This window comes from Colletotrichum acutatum (assembly GCF_030867785.1).
Source record: "Colletotrichum acutatum strain CBS 112980 chromosome Unknown BDZ83scaffold_12, whole genome shotgun sequence".
Classification (NCBI taxonomy): domain Eukaryota; kingdom Fungi; phylum Ascomycota; class Sordariomycetes; order Glomerellales; family Glomerellaceae; genus Colletotrichum; species Colletotrichum acutatum.
In genome coordinates this window covers 290,719-310,804 of record NW_026849006.1, presented here as the reverse complement: position 1 = coordinate 310,804, position 20,086 = coordinate 290,719, and the positions used below count along the sequence as shown (strand labels likewise).

General features: G+C 53.0%; 6 protein-coding genes across 6 annotated transcripts; 4 read left to right on the top strand and 2 right to left on the bottom strand.

Annotated features, from left to right (window-relative positions):
- Nucleotides 1-1,925: 1,925 nt before the first annotated feature.
- On the top strand, nucleotides 1,926-4,304 carry BDZ83DRAFT_606097 (uncharacterized protein). The gene is made up of 6 exons (XM_060507356.1): nucleotides 1,926-2,043; nucleotides 2,120-2,148; nucleotides 2,206-3,309; nucleotides 3,363-3,624; nucleotides 3,676-3,887; nucleotides 3,940-4,304. The coding sequence occupies exons 1-6, from the start codon at nucleotides 2,019-2,021 to the stop codon at nucleotides 3,964-3,966; spliced, it is 1,659 nt and encodes a 552-aa protein (XP_060369351.1). The 5' UTR covers nucleotides 1,926-2,018; the 3' UTR covers nucleotides 3,967-4,304.
- Nucleotides 4,305-5,215: 911 nt separating this feature from the next.
- On the top strand, nucleotides 5,216-5,983 carry BDZ83DRAFT_748402 (ribosomal S13/S15 domain-containing protein; the record flags this gene model as incomplete). The annotated part of the gene is made up of 4 exons (XM_060513610.1): nucleotides 5,216-5,417; nucleotides 5,504-5,536; nucleotides 5,679-5,725; nucleotides 5,810-5,983. The coding sequence occupies 4 exons, from the start codon at nucleotides 5,216-5,218 to the stop codon at nucleotides 5,981-5,983; spliced, it is 456 nt and encodes a 151-aa protein (XP_060369350.1).
- A 482-nt stretch (nucleotides 5,984-6,465) lies between these two features.
- BDZ83DRAFT_748401 (dpy-30 domain-containing protein) lies at nucleotides 6,466-7,042 on the bottom strand (the record flags this gene model as incomplete). Its single annotated transcript, XM_060513609.1, has 3 exons — nucleotides 6,466-6,541; nucleotides 6,605-6,846; nucleotides 6,905-7,042. The coding sequence occupies 3 exons, from the start codon at nucleotides 7,040-7,042 to the stop codon at nucleotides 6,466-6,468; spliced, it is 456 nt and encodes a 151-aa protein (XP_060369349.1).
- Nucleotides 7,043-7,517: 475 nt separating this feature from the next.
- On the top strand, nucleotides 7,518-10,445 carry BDZ83DRAFT_49813 (VRR-NUC domain-containing protein). The gene is made up of 2 exons (XM_060503293.1): nucleotides 7,518-8,129; nucleotides 8,184-10,445. The coding sequence occupies exons 1-2, from the start codon at nucleotides 7,618-7,620 to the stop codon at nucleotides 10,201-10,203; spliced, it is 2,532 nt and encodes an 843-aa protein (XP_060369348.1). The 5' UTR covers nucleotides 7,518-7,617; the 3' UTR covers nucleotides 10,204-10,445.
- A 3,377-nt stretch (nucleotides 10,446-13,822) lies between these two features.
- BDZ83DRAFT_748399 (uncharacterized protein) lies at nucleotides 13,823-14,476 on the bottom strand (the record flags this gene model as incomplete). The annotated part of the gene is made up of 1 exon (XM_060513608.1): nucleotides 13,823-14,476. One exon carries the CDS (start codon nucleotides 14,474-14,476, stop codon nucleotides 13,823-13,825), a length of 654 nt encoding a protein of 217 aa, XP_060369347.1.
- A 2,716-nt stretch (nucleotides 14,477-17,192) lies between these two features.
- BDZ83DRAFT_49791 (uncharacterized protein) lies at nucleotides 17,193-18,459 on the top strand. Its single transcript, XM_060503292.1, has one exon. The coding sequence runs from the start codon at nucleotides 17,637-17,639 to the stop codon at nucleotides 18,294-18,296; it is 660 nt and encodes a 219-aa protein (XP_060369346.1). The 5' UTR covers nucleotides 17,193-17,636; the 3' UTR covers nucleotides 18,297-18,459.
- Nucleotides 18,460-20,086: the final 1,627 nt, after the last annotated feature.

Sequence of the window (20,086 nt, the reverse complement as noted above, 5' to 3'; positions counted from 1 at the left end):
GTTGGAAACGATCCTACGCAAAGCATAGTTATCACTAGAAAAAAGTGATATTGAGACGAACTGTCGCGAGAGGCCCCTTGGTGAACATGAAGGTCAACTATCACACCAGGGAACCGGCGGCTTCATACATGTTTGCTGCCTTAGCCCGGACTTTGAATGCGCTCGGCCGGCTCTCACCTGAGCCATGTTTGGTGGCGTTTGTCCTACAGGGAGGACCATTTAGGGAAGCAAGCAGGACCACGCATGGTTGAGGTCCCTCGCTGAGCTACTTGTCGTGAGTCCGGATCAGCGGTCCATGTGGTAGGCCGCAGTAAGCCGGACCAGACGAAGAAGGTCCGAAACTTTGCACCATGAATAGATATCTGAAAAGAGGCTGCTGGAGTGGCCGCGCTGCTCACCTTTACACCATACACTTGCCTGTATCCCTTGGTTGTAGATCAAACTTAATGCAGTGCCCATCTCAAAGATCACCAACCCAACGGCTTTGCCGCGGTGATACAGCAAGATTTGGCCGGGAAAGAGACTGAAGAAACAACTGACGTCCCGATTAAGACGAGTTGTGTCCGGACAATGCAGGCGCTAAGACATTGTCAGGGTCCTAGTATTGCACTAGCGGCGAGCATCAGGCTCTGGGGATAGATCCAGGGCTGAGAGTAAGACAATATGTGGAAAAAACAGCTGGCCACCCTCCCTTGGTTTCGAATTCTCCGGGAACGGGTGTCGTCAATACTAAGACGATGTCCAGAGTAAAAGCCGTGAGCCGAGGTGCCGGACAACGGCACCAGACTCAAAATCATAAGTGGTGGTTTGTGGTGTTTGAAGTTGCTGACTGCATGGCTGAGCCGTGTCAGGGAGCCTAAAAGCAGACACCAAATTGAAGAACAAACTTTTGACTGAGTTTATACTTGAGGAATGTCGAGATGGAGGACTCGCGTGGTTCCGGTCATCTCACTGTGAGAAACCCGAGTAACGCTGGGCTCGGCACGGTGAGGCATGTTTCCTGAAGAGCTTACTCATATCAATGACCCATGTTCGTGACTGATAGCAGAATCGGTACCGAAGCCATGCCTCAGCTCTAGCTCCCTGACATGGAAGCTTTTGGCGGCAAAGTGCGTAAGGATTTCGCTTGGGCGAGAGCGCAGCTACCGCACAGACCAGCTCCCTTACGCCCAGCGGCTGACGGTATTCCGAGACTCTTTGGTACGCGCGACTTGGATGCGTAGGGACAGGAGGAAGTAAAGTTTGAGATCAGCCGCATGCGCAGTGAATCTTCGGGAAGATGTTCGAAGGTAATGGTTGACTAGTTGTTGCTTCATCATCAATACTTACACAGGGAGTGGGCGATGAAGGCGGAAGAAGCGAGTCGGAATGTCGGTAAGAAGGCGTCTCATGAAGAGAAGCAGATTTCGCAAGAATACAATCAAGTGAGATTGCGTTTCTTGGTCGAGTCTCACGAGAGGTTTGTAGCGACTAATTGGAAACAAATCGGATCATCTGCGGAGATGTATCGAAGGGAAGCAGATGCTGAATGCGCGGAGTAAGTAGTGTCTGGAAAGGTAGACATCTCGAGAATATGAGAGGGAATGCGGGCTTTAGCAGAAGCCGAAATTACTGGAGCGTATTGAGACCAATAGCCAAAATCTCTGAGAATATCCATGCCAGGTGATTTTGAATTCCGAAGATCAAAGTCGACGAAAACAGATCGCAAGTATCCAAGGCTCATGACATTAGAAGTGTCTGCTGACTAACGCACTTTGACCGGGGATCACCTTAGCGCGGAAGGAAGCACCTCAAGCGGGCCCAGAGGTCTGGACAGATCCACTTCGACCAGAGCTCTTGGCCAATCATATTACAGTTTCAGAGCTTGACCTCTTCAGGGAAAAAAGTTCCAGCCTCGCGCCTGTGGACTGCGCCTCTGCCTCACGCGGCAATCTTCAACTCCATCGCCAATTGCCTTCTCTAGCCTGGGTTGACCATCATTTACGATTAGCCCTATCACGCCACGTGCAATCGCAATCATGAACGGCGACGGCTATTCTCGTGGTAAGTCTGCACGATGTCTGACAGACCTCTATATGCCTGTGCCTCTGTGTCTAACAAACGCCTTTGGGGAGGAAAGGTCGAGGAAAGGGATCTCGCGACTATCCGGTATGTGTTCATCACTCACAACGAAGTACTTGCACCAAAGGCTGAAACTTGATACAGAGGGAGCGCGATGATAGACGCGGTGGCGATAGAGACAGGCACCGAGACCGAAGACGTTCCCGTTCCCCCTACGACCGAAGCTCCAGACGTCGCGAGGACGAGGACAGTTACGCGACAAGTCGCAGTCATCGCGAGCGCGAGCGTGAGGATAGATACTCTGGGCGCGAGAGGCGTGGTGGAGACCGAGAGTGGGATCGCGACCGCGGATCCTCCAGACGCGATGCCAGAAGAGACGATGACGATCGCCCGCGGAGAGATCGCGACCCTTACGACGACCGACGCCGAGGCGGACGAGACAGAAATGAGGATGCCGGATTTGGCCGCCGTGAACAACAACAGCAACGCCAGCGAAGCGCGACGCCACCTCCCAAGAAGAGAGAGCCTACACCTGATTTGACAAACATCACATCAGTCTTGGAGCGCAAGCGACGTTTGACTCAGTGGGACATCAAACCCCCCGGCTATGAGAATGTCACTGCTGAACAAGCCAAGCTCTCAGGCATGTTCCCTCTGCCCGGTGCTCCTCGTCAGCAACCCATGGATCCCAGCAAGCTTCAAGCCATCATGAACCAGCCAGGTGGCCAAGTCAACAGCGCTGCGCTGAAGCCGAGCAACTCGCGCCAGGCCAAGCGTCTGCTCATCAACAACCTTCCCCCATCCACGACCGAAGAAACCCTCCAGAACTTCTTCAACTTGCAGCTTAACGGCCTTAACATCATCGAGAGCACCGACCCCTGCACCAGCTGTCAGGTTTCAAAGGACAACTCCTTCGCCGTAGTTGAGTTCAGAAACGCTTCCGAGGCCACCGTAGCCCTCGCTCTCGATGGCATCTCGATGGAGGCCGACGATGCCACAAATGGCGCAGCCGGTAGCCAAGGCCTTGTGATTCGTCGCCCGAAGGATTACATCGTTCCCGCGGTGGTTGACGACGTCCCATATGAGCCGGGCGTTGTTTCCAACACGGTGATCGATACTCCTAACAAGATCAGCATTGTGAACATGCCTCCTTACCTGTCAGATGAACAAGTTTCGGAGCTTTTGGTGTCATTTGGCGAGCTCAAGGCGTTCGTGCTTGTTCGTGATAGAAGCACAGAAGAGTCTCGGGTAAGCTGAGTCGCATTTGGCCATCATACGTATCACACTAACAACCCTTGCAGGGAATCGCGTTCTGCGAGTACGTTGATCCAGCAGCTACGGACGTTGCCATTCAAGGCCTCAACGGTATGGACCTTGGAGACAAGAAGCTCAGGGTACAGAAGGCCAGTGTTGGTGTAACTCAAGTTGCTGGGGTGGAAATGGGAGTCGCAGCCATGTCTATGCTGGCTGGAACGACTTCAACTGACTCTGAAGAAACCCGTGTTCTGCAACTTCTCAACATGGTCACTCCAGAGGAGTTGATGGACCCTGACGATTATGAGGGTAAGCGACAATATCTAAGTCTGGCCTTGTGCACATACTGACAATCTGCAGAAATCAAGGAGGATGTTCAGGAAGAGTGCGCCAAATTTGGCAACGTGCTGGATATCAAGATCCCTCGTCCCGTGGGAGGCAGCAGACAATCTGCCGGTGTTGGCAAGATCTTTGTCAAGTTCGAGACTAAGGAGTCATCCAAGAAAGCGCTCCAAGCACTCGCAGGACGCAAGTTTGCGGATCGCACTGTTGTTACCACGTACTTCCCCGAGGTAAGAAGAGCCCCAGGATCGCATCGCGAAACAATTACTGACTCTGCTGTAGGAAAACTTCGAAGTCGGTGCCTGGTAACCGTGTTCACATTGGGCACAGGGAGCAGAGAGATAACATAATCAAAAAGGCAAGGCTCGGCGGAAGAGGGAAATTTAGGCCGATCATATTCTGACAGCCTTGTAACCATTCAAAATGCTGTACCATAATTCCACGATGCGGGCCGCAGGCGACAGGGACGGGAGCATTCACCAAGTCGCAAAATTGCAGATGACTTGCGGCGGCTTCAAGCCGGCGCGGTGGAGAAAAACTAGGGGTGTTTTATAAAAACTTTCTGACCGAGAACCACAGTTCAAGGCGTTGATTGTACCTTCGTAGTTGTATTTGCATCAATGGAACACCTCTTCATGTTTGATTTACGTTGAAGTTCACAGATGATGAGATCTTCGACTGCAAAACATGTATGCCCACATCACTCTTCAGTCACTTCGAGTCACAGAAGTTGGAACCATTCATTTGCTCATATGTTTTGGTTTGCTATCTATGCCATGGCTACACACCATCATGGTTGACTCCGTGTCTGTAGTTTTCTATTGCGCTTCACGTGAGACGTAATGAAGACCAGAACCTATTCGAAGCGTGTAAACCTTTGCAGCTTGTTAGCTTTCCGTTCAGGAGTTTTGATGGTTTGAAATGAGAGAGAAAAGGTGCAATATCAGAAGTCCTGTTCATTCATTAAGCCCGAAGACTTTAAAATAAGAGGTACCAGAAAAAAGTAATAATGGAGGATCATCATTTGATGCAGAGGAGGGAGATGAGACGTATAATTGGGAATCTCTTACCTGAGAGAAAAGACTTAAGGAGGCACCGCGAATCAGCACTCAGCGGCGATGCATCTGACCTGTTCGTCTCTCAAAAAATAGTTGAAGTTGAGGGAGCAAGAAGAAAAATCTCGAGCTCACACAGCTTGAGGTAAGCAAAAGAGTGCACGGACCAGTCATAGGCTGCTTGGCCCCATAAATCCGGCCCAGTAGCGGATCCTCCAAAATTTTCCAGACCAAGCCCAGACGGGACAAGGATGGTACGCTGCAAACCCGTCGTTGAAGCCAGCTAGGCCCGGCAGGAAGAAGGAACACTGCACTCCAGCAGCTGCCCTAATTAAGCGAGGTTCTCCCGCCCGCACAATCCACCCGTCCACGCCCAGCGGCAGCCCGCTCAAACCTGTCGCAATTGATCGTGAACTTTTTTCCCTTCCCTTTTCAAATCCGACCAGCGACCGACCGACTGACCCCCTCGACTCCAGCCGACAACACCACAAACCACCGTCAAAATGGGCCGTCTTCACTCCAAGGGAAAGGGTATCTCCGCCTCGGCGATCCCCTACAGCCGCAACCCCCCTTCGTGGCTCAAGACCACCCCCGAGCAGGTCGTTGACCAGATCTGCAAGCTGGCCAAGAAGGGTGCTACCCCTTCCCAGATCGGTGTCATTCTCCGTGACTCCCACGGCGTTGCCCAGGTCCGCGTTGTCACCGGTATGTCAAATTCGAGGTCCCAATTCTCCGCGGGAGAATTGAAAAAGAAGGAGAATTTTGCGACTGACTATTTTCGCTCTCTACAGGCAACCGTATCCTTCGCATCCTCAAGTCCAGCGGTACGATCCCAGTTATTTGAACACACCAAGCGGCGACTTCGATGTCGAGAGATAATCAAAACCGTCCGCGAGGAGCAATCCTCTTTACCGCATTTAATGCGCCTCTGCTTGGTCTAGGCTGACAGAGAGATATGATGAACAGGCCTCGCCCCCGATATCCCTGAGGACCTTTACATGCTCATCAAGAAGGTACGTTGCTCGTCCTGGAGACTCTCGTCTCTGTCTGTTTTGGAGGAAACCCCGGGCGGATGATTAAATAATTGAGTGATACAGGCTGTTGCCGTCCGCAAGCACCTTGAGCGCAACCGCAAGGACAAGGACTCCAAGTTCCGCCTCATTCTTATCGAGTCCCGTATCCACCGTCTCGCCCGCTACTACAAGACCGTCGGTGTTCTCCCCCCTACCTGGAGATACGAGTCCGCCACCGCCTCCACCATCGTCTCTTAAGCGCCTTTTAACCGCTATCACGAACGAATGGATTGGTCGTCGCACGACGCGGTGGATTCTGGTCATGGAGTTGGGGTATTAGGAAAGTGCATTTAGAGCTCTGATGCCAGCTCTCTAGGCCCGGTGGCCGCGCGGGGATTTCTCACGCCGCGGAGGAGGAGTAAAAGTTTCCCTGCATGTCGCTCGAAAGAAGTAGACATAAACCAAACAAAAATGAGGAAATTCTTCCAAGGCAACACCAACGTCTATGAGTGTTTTACGGGCTGCTACGAGGAATCAAAAGTTTTATGAACCATGGTATCATTCGTATCATCATGACTTTCGAGCGCAATGCCCAAAGTACCTATTGCAAAGACTTTTCTGCTTCCTAAACGCCTAGCTTAATGCCAACCAAATCAATAGTCCATTGTCCCGAATGATTATGCCATCCAAGCCCAGCTATTACCTTGTGGCGTAAATCAAAAGATAGGTCGCCCAGCAGCTCAGGCAGAGGGCTCGTTTCTACGACGAGACTCCTCAAGAAGGAAGTTGCCCAAGACATGGAGAGGATTAGCAGGTCTAGAACGCTGTGAGATTAGCCTTCGTGTTATAGGTGATGACCACAAGAAGAGCAGTCCTTACTGGTTCTTGCTGATAATCTTCATGCCCTCGAGCAGAGCAGCGGTGACGTGGTTGTTGATGTACATGCGGGCATTGTCGCCGTGCTCTACCGCGCGGTTGGGGAAGTTCGTCGCATTGGAGTCTGGATGAACTGAGCCAGCACGGGAGCTAGCCTCGCCATTGACATTCCGGCTGGGAGTACCAGTTCGGCCAGGAGCAGGGCTGGGGGCGCTCGGAGCGACCTGCGGGATCGGAACGGGGGACTGTCATATTGAGATTAGCGAGGCGAGAAACAAGCGCATGACATTCTCAAGGTCATACTGAAGCAGGTTCGCCAGCATCAGCCATAGGAATGTCGAGGCTAGCAGAGTCGGTCATCGTGGTGGCAGGCGCAGGAGCAACCGTAGAGTCTGCAGGCGCAGTGGCTTCCTGGGTAACGGGCTCTGCTGGGTTGGACATCGTGAAAGATGGAAGATGCGATGAAGACAATTGGTTGATATTATTGTATGGCGCAAACTCCCGGTTGGGAAGAGAGCAGGTGTCGAAGGCAAGATTCGTTGGCCAGTAAAGATAGCTACTTGCGATTTGTTGATTATCGGGAGCTGTGAAGTTTGCGACGGCAAAGGCAAGATTCACAAAAACGAAGCTTCCAGAGCAACAAGACACACCAAAGGGATCTTGAAAGGTTAGGTACAGTGAGTGGGTTGAAGAAAGAACGGTCGTTCGGGAACTCAACCAGTAATTCGAGGGTCAAGGAAGTTGTCAATTGACTGCGGGGGAAGTTGCGACGGTTGGGAGGGCCTGACGAGGAAGCTGTTGTTGTGGTGGGCCAGAAGAATCAGAGCTCATTTACGCGGGGTCACCTGATCTCGCGTCCAATGGAGCTTTCCCCCCTGCGGCAGCCATGTTTCCTTCGCGTCTCCATTGCACATGACGCCACCAAGGCAAACCCCGTTGATGATCTTCGCAAACTACGCTGGGTGACTGAAATAAGAGCCATCTCTCTACGATGTCGCTATTGATCAATTCGCACTATGGACGCCTTCGTACAGCGGCTGCCACGCCCAAGATCACAGCCTTCTTCAAGATCTCCCACGAGACCTTCGCCGCTCGGTGAGAGGCCGGCAAAGAAGGTCAAGGTCGAAATCAAGGACAGCGACTGTGACGACGATGATGTTGAGATAAAGTCTGAAACTGACGAGGCTGATACCTCTGGTCTGACTGTCAATGATGTATCCGACGCAGACGACGAAGTCAAGCACCACGCACGGCAGACTGACATCGAGAGCACTTTGCCACCCATTCAGTTGGACAAAGAGGCGATAGAGGAATACGAATTGATGAGGAGCTCTCAAGTCAGCGCTCCTGAAGACGAACCAGCAGTTGCGCCTGAACGAAAGTGGGTAAGGGGCAAGAGCTCTATCTACGTGGATGCGTTTAACCTTGCCTTGGACACTGTCTTGGCAGACGAATCCCATTTGTTCGACGCCAAGGAGTGCAGCGTATTCGACCAATGGAAATCGCTGGGATACGAGGCCCAGTATTTGTGAGTTCACCCTGTTTCCATAGTGTTGCTCTCCTTGACTGATGGTTTGCGTAGATATGTGCGCTTGTTCTTGCGCAAGACTTCCGCTTGGCACCGTCAAGACCGGCTGGGATATTACAGCGATGTTTCGGAACCTGAAGCTGCCATTGCGTCTCTGCAGAAAGTCAGAGATCTTCCCGAGCCCGATGCTCCCGCATGCAGCAATCCTGTCGAAGGCATTGACCTGGAAGAATTTAGCTTAGACAACACATTCACATTTGCCGATGCTTCTGAAGAACTCATCACAACCATCGAAGAGGCGTCTTCGTTGCTAAGCCTAGACGAACTAAAAGATCTTGCTAAAGAGGCCAAATTCCAGGGACGCTACAAGGCCGACTTGGTGAAAGCGCTATGCCGAACAGGCTATCAGCAGACCGGGCTCTTTGCCCATGGGTTACAACGGTCTGGCAGCGGCGAGTCCCAGACTGCTCGAGGTTTAATGCGAGATCGTCACGATACTCCACCGCACCTCAGCAGGCAAGATTCGAACCAGACCCAACACTTTCTAGAAAAGATCAGGGTCATCACGGGCCCTTGCATCAGGCTATCGCCACTAACCTATAAACTCTTCGAGAGGGTGCACCTGGTCTTCTACCGGTCGACAGAATGGACCGAGAAGTCTCTTACGGCCATTATTCTTGCTAGCATCGCACGCCGGAACTACCCAGAGTACATTGTCTGCCGAAGCACGAACATTTTTGCTTCACGGAGACATGTTCTCGAGTTCGAGTCTGCAGTTCGTGTCGAAGCCGAAGTCGATCAGGTCCTAGAGTTCAATGGCTCGCCGGGCGAGGCAGGTCTTCGCAAGGTTGTGGATGTCTTCGATCGTGTCTACCCTCGATGGAAAACACTTTTGAGAGAGGAGCAAGACAAGGAAAAGCGATTATACGAAGAGGGTGAAGGCGCTTACCTGAGAAGATTCACGCCTGTTCATTCCTACACGCGCATCGTCCACAAAGCAGCATATGTGTTTGGGAAATTGAAAGATTACGAACGCGAACACGCTATTCTCACGGAACTTCTCGAGCAGCACCTATTCCATCCTGCCAGGCGAGGCAGCTGGTATCAACGAAAGGCCCTCTTGGAGGAACATTACATGTATGCACTAGACGCCAACGCCGTGTCTCCTGATCCAGACATTCAGAAGAAGCATTGGAAACGAATCGCAGCGACGACTTGCGAGACAGCGCTAGAGGACAATGAGTGCCATTTGATCTATCATTACGATTTGCAGAAGCGTCTGCTCAAGCTCGAGAAGCAGCTCCGCATCCCACGACGACTTCAGCACGACTTCGGCCATGTTCGTCTGCAAAAGCCACTAGAGCATACTGTTGAGGGCATCCAGGTGATCAAAGAAGAACGCCAAGGCAGGAATGGCCGACAAGCAAGTACGAAGACGATTTGGGTCGACGAGCTAGAGGAAGGCGGCGAATGCAGCGTCGAAGAGATGTGCCTAAGTTGGTACCGAAGCAAGGGCTATAAAGGATACCACGCCGAGGGAGGCATCGTGCGCACCCTTTTCGCCTATCTTTTCTACGACATTCTGTTCCTTTACATCCCAAATGTATTTCAGACAGCTTACCAGACTTGCCCCCTGGACCTCCATACGGATTCGTTCTATCCGACGCGGCTGTCCGAGATTAATCACCGACTAGTCGAAATAGGCAACGGCGGTGCGGAAACTATCATCCGCGAGGTCGACGCCAGAGAGCGCGAACGACGAACCTGTGTTATCGGCCTCAATTGGGACTACGACGTCGAGGATCTTGTGGAGCTGGTCGGATGCTTCGATGGTAGCGCACTGGCCGCTCTCTGCAAGGTGATGGCACAGGAGTACCGACAGCGGGGCGGAGGCCTGCCTGACCTGATCCTCTGGCGGACGGGGCCGAAAAAGGAATGTATGTTCGCCGAGGTCAAAAGCGCCAATGACCGTCTCAGTGACACTCAGAGACTTTGGATCCACGTTCTCACGGGTGCAGGTGTGAAGGTTGTCCTTTGCAACGCCGTGGCCAAGAAAGTCAAAAATGTTGACTGAAGACGCCCTTGGAGTTTTCAAGGACCCCTGCTTGTCGAAAGGTATTTTGATCGTTCTTATGGGCATCCTTTCGGGATATTGCATGGTGTTACAGGAAGCGGAGATTGCTTTGAAAGCTCAGCGCTTCCCGAATCCGGGAGATATGGCAATATCTTCGGCCATGTTGGATGCCAGTCGATGAGCAAAACACGCCAGCTTCAACATCAAGATTCCTTGAAATTGGACATGGCTCGCGGTGCCTGATTCCTATGCGCCGGATCAGCCGAGCTCATCTCAAGGGCGGGAGCCGAAATACGATATATGGCAACGCCAAAAATAGGATTTTGATCTTCAGCGATCCGCAATCACTTTAAACCCATGGAAGCAAAAGAACGACGAAAGAAGATTATGAAACGGCCGAGTCGCCACTAAAAGCTGCACCTAAGCTCTGTTCAGATCACCGGTCAAGGAACCACAGCACCTCGAACAACCAATCACTTATCCATGATTGGTGATTTACAGTCCTGTTTCGATCTGATCATTTGGCAAACTGTCAAATGCCTTGGCTCCCGTTTCAGCATTACCAGGGTCTTGAACTCGTGGCGCCGGGGGGAGGCTAATTCTGGTATCAGAATTCGAGACATCCAGTCAAAGGCGACAACCAGCAGGCAGGGCTCGTTTTGGGTCGGAGATTTTATGAATCACATGCAGCCAATCACGCAAAATCGTCGAAGGTCGGTACTTTGGGTGACGAGGTTGGACGGAACCCTGTGTTGCACTGGGTCATCGGAAGCCAGGCAGGCAATGAAATCTCACATTCTCACCGAGATTGGAAGACGCAGCACCACAGGCACGCCTCCCCAAGGCTTGCTGCAGTCTCGATCTTTGCCCCTCCTCGCGCTACTGATGCCGCATCTTTGGGGGTGGAGGTCGTCACACTCGCGGTTGGTCTGGCGTTTCGTTTACTGCGTACGTGGGCTAATGTGGTCCAGACATGCGTCCTAAACATGCTACTAATGTACGGGACGACGATTCCGTACGTAGTGCCAGTTCATGCTTCTATGATCTATCGACCTTCTTCACCGCCAGATGACAGAAGTCGATAGCAACCAACCGATCACTGTCTCCAGCAACGGAACATTACCGGCATCTTCCCTCGAGAGACCGCAAACCCTCATCCCATTTTTCGTCTCTGCTCAATGCAGAACTACCCTTGCCCAGTTTCGAAGCAAAAGGCCGGAAGATTTCAGCTCTGTGGGAGCAACTTGACTTGCGACCGAGCTCTTTGCGACGGGTGACTCTGCGTCAAGGGTCGAAAAAAACAAAAGTCACAGACGCTTCGTCTGGCCCCTGCCCACCATAATCCCCACACCAGCACGCCGGCGCTTAACTCCTCGACCAATCCGCTGTCTCCTCGCCGACCGTTGGTGATGGTCCTGACGGGAACCGGGACACCGCGGAATCCCTGTCATTCCCGCCGTCGAACCAATCAATACCCCGGCCGTTCTGAGGACAGGCGCTTAGCAAAGTGAGGTGACTGGGGGGCCTCCACGGCTTCGCTCCGTACGCGACCACCCACCCCCATGCAGTGCCCGGGATGCCGGGTCGTACCATGGCCGGATCCGGCAAGGCGCCCCAGGCCGCTTTTGCTGGTCCTTTTCGCGACTTCTTTCTGAGTGGATACTTCGCCTGCTTGGTACTTTTCTTTGGCTTGACGACACGCCCTCGACTGCGGATGAGTTGTTGGCTCTGTCCCATCGCGGGTTTCGAAACGCAGTGATTCTTGGATCTCAACCGCGAACCTGCAAGAGATGCTTTCTGGGACAAAAGCCAACTAAAGGAAATAAAACAAAATCACACACGCGACATGCACGCCTCGGGGTGTGCAGGTGTGTATCTGTACGAGTGTGAGGCAGTCATGGACCTCGTCAACCATGATCTATCCCTCAAAGAGCGATCAAAAGGTTAAGCGGACCACGGAGGAGGGGAGGGGGCCGTAATGAACTAACTTGGGGAGACATGGGTGCGCCTTTCTACACTTCAGTCATCACCGCATCGCCCATCACGACTGCAACACCAAGCCACGACTAGCAGCGGGAGGAGGATGATGACGCCCCAGCGGCAGCAACATCAGTAGCGGCGGTGGCAGGAGCAGCATCTATAGTGCTGTAATGTGATGTCCGCTCTCCGGCCGGGACTTGACGCATCACCGCCGAACCATCACCCCCCATCCCAACCCCATCCAGCCTACTTTCTGCCGTATGGATGCCCCCCTCCCCTCCGGTCAGATTGCAACGCTTTCCAAGCTTTTTCCTCATATTGGACCGCTGAAGATCGACGGCTATTACATCGATCCCTCATGGCATCCCCCTGCTTGGCGTGGTTTCCCATCTGATGGGGAGGGGTACACAACTCGGCTTTTCAAGAGAGAGCATACCAAACCCAAAGTGTGACGGGATGGTACGGGTATGATGAGGTGAAGGGCAAGACAAGGCGGACGGGATGGCATCCTCCATCTCCTCAGCGGAAACTGAGGCGGGGGAAGAAGGGTATAGCGGCCGGCCAGCTGAAAGCGAAGACAAACTACGGTCAGATGGTCAATTATGACGCCTAGTCACACACTTCAGGGCAAAAGACGCAGTCAGTAGATGTCCGAGGACGTGGTCATGGCTCTTTACTTGGAATCACCATACGTGTGAACACCATACGTGGGATCAACATCATGCTCTCAAGGAACGGGAGTAAGACATGGGAAACGGTATATTTTTAACTCTGGAGATCAAAAGAATCTACCCGCTTCCTCGTCGACTCCACCCGGCCGGTCATCGCGGCCTCCTCTTCTCCTCCCCGCTAAAGCGCGGGTCCATAACAAACCCACGATGCTGGCCGCTGATGCGGCCGCGCTGCACGAGGATGCCCGCGGTGCAACGATAAACAAATAAACACATACACATACACATGATTCGTCACAAATGCTCTTGCGGTGAAAGAGTTGTCCTCAGAGACAGAACTCAGTTGTAAGATATACACAGTATGCTGATATTAGGCTACCTGGCTCGCTGTGTAGTAGGTATCTTGCCCTCCCCGTGGAACTCTCCCCCATCGTCTCCCAAAAATTCCAAGACGCATTCAACCTTTCCCCTCCATTCAGATAATCAAGTCCGCCCACCCAAATAGTTCCTGGTATCGAACATGAGCATCGTAGAGACGCCAAAGAACTCCGTTTGGCCCGTTCCCAATCAAGGACCGGTAGATGATTCGAAACAAAAGACCAACCAATTCCCTTCTTTCTTTCGCAACATATTCCTCGAGATGAACCAAGCAGTGATTTCACCCTTACGTTTGCCTCCATATCATGGTGTGCGCCAGTTTGTGTGCGCCAAGTTACTTCCGTTAAGTCATATCGTTGTTAAGTCCCTGCGTGGGAAGAGCCTGCTTCATCACATGTCCTGCTTCTCTTTTTTGTGGCGCTAGGCCTAGGTCGTCAAATATTGCTGCGTTTCTGCTGAAGGTAACGTTATTGAGGCGATGGTGATGGTGATGGTGAGGGTAGGTAGAAAAGAAAAAAAAAATAGATCGGGATATGTAGTGCCGATGTTGTGTTAGGTGAAAGTGGATTCGTTTGCTTTGGTCCAGATGCTCATTCCACCTTCCTCCTCTTTCCCTTTGGCGCGGGGTTCATCCTCGGCGTGTAAGTTACTGTCCGCGTGACCACCTCGCGGATGTGACGCACGCTAGTTCTCGAGGGCTTCTTTGAATCATTCAACCTCTTGGCCTTCAGTGCTGCGTCCCAATCGAATACTGAGTGAACCGATCTGGCGCTGAAAGGTGACCGTGCGCTCATTGGTGAGTCCAGGTGCGATACTGCTGGAGAAGGCGGGATCTTGAGGCTTGGGAAAGAATTCGCGCCGGTGGGAGGTGCTGACATTGGCAGATGTGTGAATGGGCTTGGCGGGATGGCCGGCGCCGTAGCCGGAGCTTGATGCTCGTGTTCACATTTGCAAGAGATATCTGTCTGTTCGCTGGTGGCGGTGGAAGGCAACGAGTCCGGCGTGGACTCGGGAGTAGTCTCGCCAGAGGTTGATGGCTTGAAAGCGGCTGGCGAGTTGAGCGACATGGCCTTGAGGAAATCCGTGTAGGCTGTTGGCGGGCTGATGGGTGTCTTGACGGGAAGGTCTTTGCAAGACATGGGTCTGGCAGAGAGCGGAGTCGAAGCCGAGAACATGTTTTCCGAGGGGAAAGTGCTGGTGACGGGCGTGGCCAGCTGGGCCAACTTGGGTCTGTTGACGGGCATGATGGTTTGAGGCGGAAGGAGAGGCGGGAGAAGAGTGAGGTAGTAGCGAATGTGTGCGCGGAGAGAGATGTCCAGTCAACTAAATGACTCTGACGTGGTGAGAGAGGAGGAAGTCAGGCTGCCTACGAGCTGCAGAGACAAGTCGCCTGGGGAGAGAAGGGAGAGAGGAGACCGGTAGTTGCGAGGGTGGGTGGACGTTATATTATTTCGAAGAGAATGCGGTGGGCGCTTGTGTATTTGTGCGGTCGTAGTGTAAGTGAGCCGGAAAGAGGACTGCAGTGCGAGGTCAAGCTCTGACGGCGGCAAGGAGAATGGAAGGTTTTAGGAAGCTGATGTGCTCCCGGAAGTCTGGTCTGGGGTTGCTGGGGGCTTGAACAGGTGGGCAATAACAAGCCAGTGCTATTCGCCAGGAATGGGTTTCGAGTTTGGGCGGGAAGACAAGCAGGCAGACAAAATGTCAGTCTTTCCAAGTCGGCAGGCTGGATAAGGGAGGGGCAGAGTTGGGAGAGGGGTGAAGAAGGGGGCGTCTGGTGATGAGATGCCGCGGACGAGGGGGAGGGGTGGATGGCTTGAAGAGAAACAAACAACAGAGAGGATGTAAGGCCTGCACCAAGAGGCTGCGGTAGCGCGTGAAGGATTCTGTGAGGTGAAGAGGAGTCGTGATGTGTTGGTGACAGCGGATACAGATGGTCCAACGAGAGGGAAGCAGTGGCGCGCGGCGGGAGCGTCGAGGAGAGCGGTAGACACGAACAAGAGCGAGGGCGTCGTGGTGGTGGGGAGGACGGGACAGCAATAGAGAGGAGCGGACGCGGGAGTCGAGAGAGACTGAAGTGACCGGGGTATCTCTAAAGCGGCAGGGAAGCAGCGGGTGGATTAGCTGGGATTGGTCGTGGAGCTTCAACAGACGACGGTTTGATTCGTTGCGCGGGCGCGTGTGGTGTGTGGTGTTCACTGCCTTAGTGCGTGCTGAGCCTGCTGCAGGAGACAGCGAAACAGAGAGACTGGACAGAGACGGGAACGGGGCCTGTCAGGGCAGTGAAAGAGCCAAAGCGGACAAGGGGGTCGATGAACTGCTGCCGCAGCAATTAATTTGCCTCTATTGGCGTCCCTTCTTTGGACGAACCGGCTCGTTGCACGCCAAAAGAAAGCGGGCAAATTTTGTTCTGGGTTGTGACTGACACAGCGGTTGGCCTTCGTCCCGCGCTCTGCTACGGTGCCCGAAGCTGTTGTTGGCTGTGATGGAATAAGGTAGACTGGCTTTTTTTCGTTCCGGTTGTTTGCGTCAAAAGGCGACAAGCCAATGGGAGTGGCTTGGTTTGAGGAAGCGGTTGGCGTTCGGCGGATGGCTAGGATCACCGTTTGTCCCGTCGCGCGATCGTGGATGCCTCGTGGCCTCTCGCCCGGTAAGTGTGATGAATGTGTGATTATTGGATGAGCCTTGGTCCAAGGTATTAGTCGGGTGTCGGGTAGCAAAGTCAGCTAAGGCAGGCTCAGGTAGTGGCGTAGTGCAATGACGATGTTGCTTTGTACGGATGTCTCGTCGATTAGGATTGGTTGGCTAGCAAAGGTAACCGGCACCTGTAAGTCGTAGCGTAGTCGTCCAGTAAATAGGTATCTAGTATCGTCCCAAAAGCGGAGGCTACAAAGACTCGCAGCACTGGGTGGAGGTGATGCGCCGTGTAAGTGGGGAGGGGGATGCAAAGCCACCTCAGGCAGTGGATGGTAGGAGAGGCAACAGAGACAGAATGCCGCAGAGAAGCAAAGAGAAGAGATCGTAGAGCGCGAGTAACTCAAATGCGAAGCTACCTGAGCTAGCAAAAATCAAGAAGGCAGTGGCCCGGCGTGGAGAGGCCTCGATTTCTGGTCTGAAAGGCTGATACAGAGGCGTGATTGGCTCTTGGAGGAGGCTCGCGGTGAGGTGTCGTGCAGTTGCGGGCTGTCCGTCGCTGGGTCCAACGGGGCTGCTTATGGGCGCTAGCAAAGAAGCACTGTAGCCAGTCAAAGAGGCGGAATGGCAGTGGGAAGACAAGAGTCGGCCGGGGCAGCCGTCCGGAGGGTGTTCCGCGGTTGAGCTGGCTATTCTTAGTGCTGTGTGTCTAGGACTGGTGATTGGATGCTGGCCGAGGGCGCTTTCTCACCTGTAAATCCCCACGTCGTCCACCAGATCTTGCAGATGAGTCTTCTGCCGGGAAGATGTGTCGAGAACCGGTCCCGATGGTGATGTGTGGCGAGGCGGAGCAGGAATCTCGTTGGATGGACCGAGAGATTTGAAGCTAACAAAGACGGGACACAAGAAAAGACGTCTCGGTCCGATGACGATGAAGCCGGGATGGGCAAAAGCAAGAGGCAAAGACGAGAAAGAGACGTCGTCAAGCGTCGTCAGACCTCGTGATGACAGTGGAGCCGAGAGAAGGCGCCGGAGCTGATTGATGCCGCAATGAATACGGCCGGGAGTGACAGCTGAACAGGGGAAGTAGGATGCAACCAGTGGATGATGAGTGCACCTGATGATCTGAGATGAGGTGGATGTCAAGGTGAAGAAGATGCCTCGGCCTGGGTTGAAGGGCAAGAGACTGGGATCTGGGAGGAGAACAAGAATTTTGTAACGAGGAAGGAAGGAAGGGCGTGGGTCGAGTGTGATTGCCTTGTTGGTTCTTGCGTCGGTGTTGGAAGGAAGAAAGGAAAGCGCTTGGCTCTCGACTTCTGGATTTGGGGGCTTTCGAGTGATGAGGAGGGGAAAGGGAAGGATGGGCTGAATGATCACGAGTTTCCTTCTTTTTTCAGCATCACTGTCGGCCGGATTGAGCCATCATTTTATCCATTAGTCCATCCACGCATTTCTTGTCTACTCGGCCTCACGATTCATCTTCCAAGCGCCTGTCCCCGTTCGCGACTTGCTTGACATCGACTTAGTCGCCCAAAGTCAAGAGAAACACAAAACAAAAAATTGAAATTTCGTTTTCAAAAACCAATTCTTGCTTCACTCCGCGCGCGGCACCGTTCAGCGTCTCGACTCTCGACAGTCCCTCGATCAATTTGAGCCTATCTTTCCATCTCTTCTCAAGCGCTCTCCATCAAAGGACCACCATACGTCCTATTTCCAGCCACCTGGCCCAGCAACCAGATCTCGCCAGATCCCAGAGCGCGCGCCATATGAAGCATGCCGGCCATTGGACCTGGCTGCCACCACGCCGTTGGCCGTCAGCGACTCGGAGAATTGCAGACCATGCACACAATCTGCCCCCAAGCATCAACTATGAGGAGCGGGGACGTGGCCGGCCATCTCTTCTGCCTGCCTCCGATACACTTGAGAGGGGGCTCTGCTCCGGCCCCAGTCCGTACCCGGCTGTCATACAGCGCGCGCCTCCAGCCAGTACGACGTTGGGCCGCGGCCCGGTCGTCGACCCTCACCACCACCGTCTCCGTGTCAAGACATCATGGGCCGGGACACCTCTCCCAGCCTCCCAGACCCCGACTCCGTCTGCCATCCTACTCGCCGACCTTATTGCCCACTTCACCATCTGCCGACTCTGAACTCCTTGTTTGTGGATGGTCTAGAATCATAACTGTGGTGATAAGCGCCAGTACAAGGCCTGTTCTATTCGCTGGTTCAAAAGAGATCGAATCCTTCGCGCCTGTTTCCTGCAAGCTCCCTAGCACCTCATTTGCCAGATCCACGCCAGCTTGCACGCCGCAAATATTTGGAGTCGGTTATTCATCTCGCCGCCCATGCTCAGTATGCAGCCACACAATCTCGTCAACTGCTGCCCTGAGGCACATTCAACTCGTGTTGGTCCATGCAAGCGGTGTGTTGTGTTAGTGCGTCTATGGCGTCTTGCGAACCCTTCCGTTGGACGTCAACGATAAACGCGACGTGGAGGATTCAAAGAGGTTGAATCTTGATGTTGAGAGACCAATTGCTTTTGAGTTGTCGCTCCCGTGTGCCTTGGGTCGTCCATCTCATGGCCTTCAACCTGAAGGATCGCGCTTAATATTTTATGCAATCGATCGAAAGAGACTGTTCACTTGACTTGTAAGACTGCGTAGACGCCCCTGGAGACGACAATCATGCTCTTCTCTTGCCACGCCTTCGGCGTTGCTAGTAATCGGTCCATTTGCCGCGCGATAGTTCAGCAGCGAAGATTTCAGGCAGCAGAGTCAGAGATTGAATCAGGTTTTCTGGTTCCTTCAAAGCCAATGGTTCCTCTGATATCCTCGGAGGCAGGTTGATCAAGGTACGTCCTCGCGCACCGGACACTAGTTGCCCCTCCTACGTCGCGACGCTCATCAAACAGACCAGAGCAGTATTGGCGCCTCAGATGCAATAACGAGCGTAACGGGATTGGCTGGCCTCGTCCCTCAACAGTACGCGATGCCATCGTGAGCCGCTGGCCTTTTTTGCTGGTCGGGGCCATCCATATTCAAGTGCGATCTACGTATGGCCTTCGACGGACTCATCAGTGTTTCGCGGAGGATTTACCTTACCTCCCGAGGAATCCGGGTCTGAAGGACAAAAAAGAGTTCACCACCGGTGTGGCTACATCTCTTGGTGCTCATACTGGGAATCGAACTCGAACTTGTAGCCTGTCGTCGAGTAGGCTTTGGGCGTAATGAATTGTTGACATTGAACCATTCCACCACCCAGCCAGTTCGTCCTGACCCCCCGACGTAGAGGGGCGCCTGCTGTTGCTGATGACAGGAATGAGATTAGGGGGGGGGTATATACCTTTGTCCCGTCACGTATTCGAGAAGAGTATTCCGGGCTTATCTCGTAGCGACAAAGTAGGCCGCCTAACAAAGAGGGTCGTCGTAAAGCACAGCAACGGCTTCACTCATAGCGGCCTCGGTCGCTCCTGAGCACAAGCGCTGCGAGTAAGCGCTGCGATGGAAACGAATCTAGGGGCTGACTACACCCCCGAGCTTACGATCAAGGTGATTGTAATGCTCCCCGAGATCTTGTGGATTCTACCTTGATCGAGCGCGAGGTCAGTATTTGCTTGGACTTAGGTCCTCTGCTTGATCCGTCTTCGTGATGTGTACGCATATATAAATGTCGACCTATATATCCAAGAGCAATGGACCGAAGCAGGAGACTACCGCAATGTCCCAATAAACTTTAATCTCCTAATAAGACATTGGAATCGGCCATATAGTTATTTATAAGAATAAACCGCGTGCCAGTTTTATATATTAGTTTAAGGTGCTCTCTTTCCGCCTTCCTTCTTTAACCTTTTGTAGTTACATGTCAGAATACGCCCCGAAGTGCATCCAGAGCTGGGCAGTACATAGTCTGCGGAGACTGAACCATGCTTCCTAGACTAACGAAGACCGAAGATTTCCTCAAAGGCTTTGATCTACCAGGGTCAAGAGATTATTGGCCCATGGTCATCAATGGATTCGGCTGTTTTGGTGCTCTGGTTGAGGAGTCCCTTCCCGTTCCCAGCTATACCGGCTTTATATAAGCGACGAGGTCTGGCCCTGGTTATTGGCGAATTATCTCTGTCAGACTGAGAGCAGAATGAGCCTAACGCAGGAGCCCTTGACTCTTGGAACTGGCTAAGGTACCTTCTGTAGTACGCCAGAAAAATCCTGCCAACATCACACGAAAAA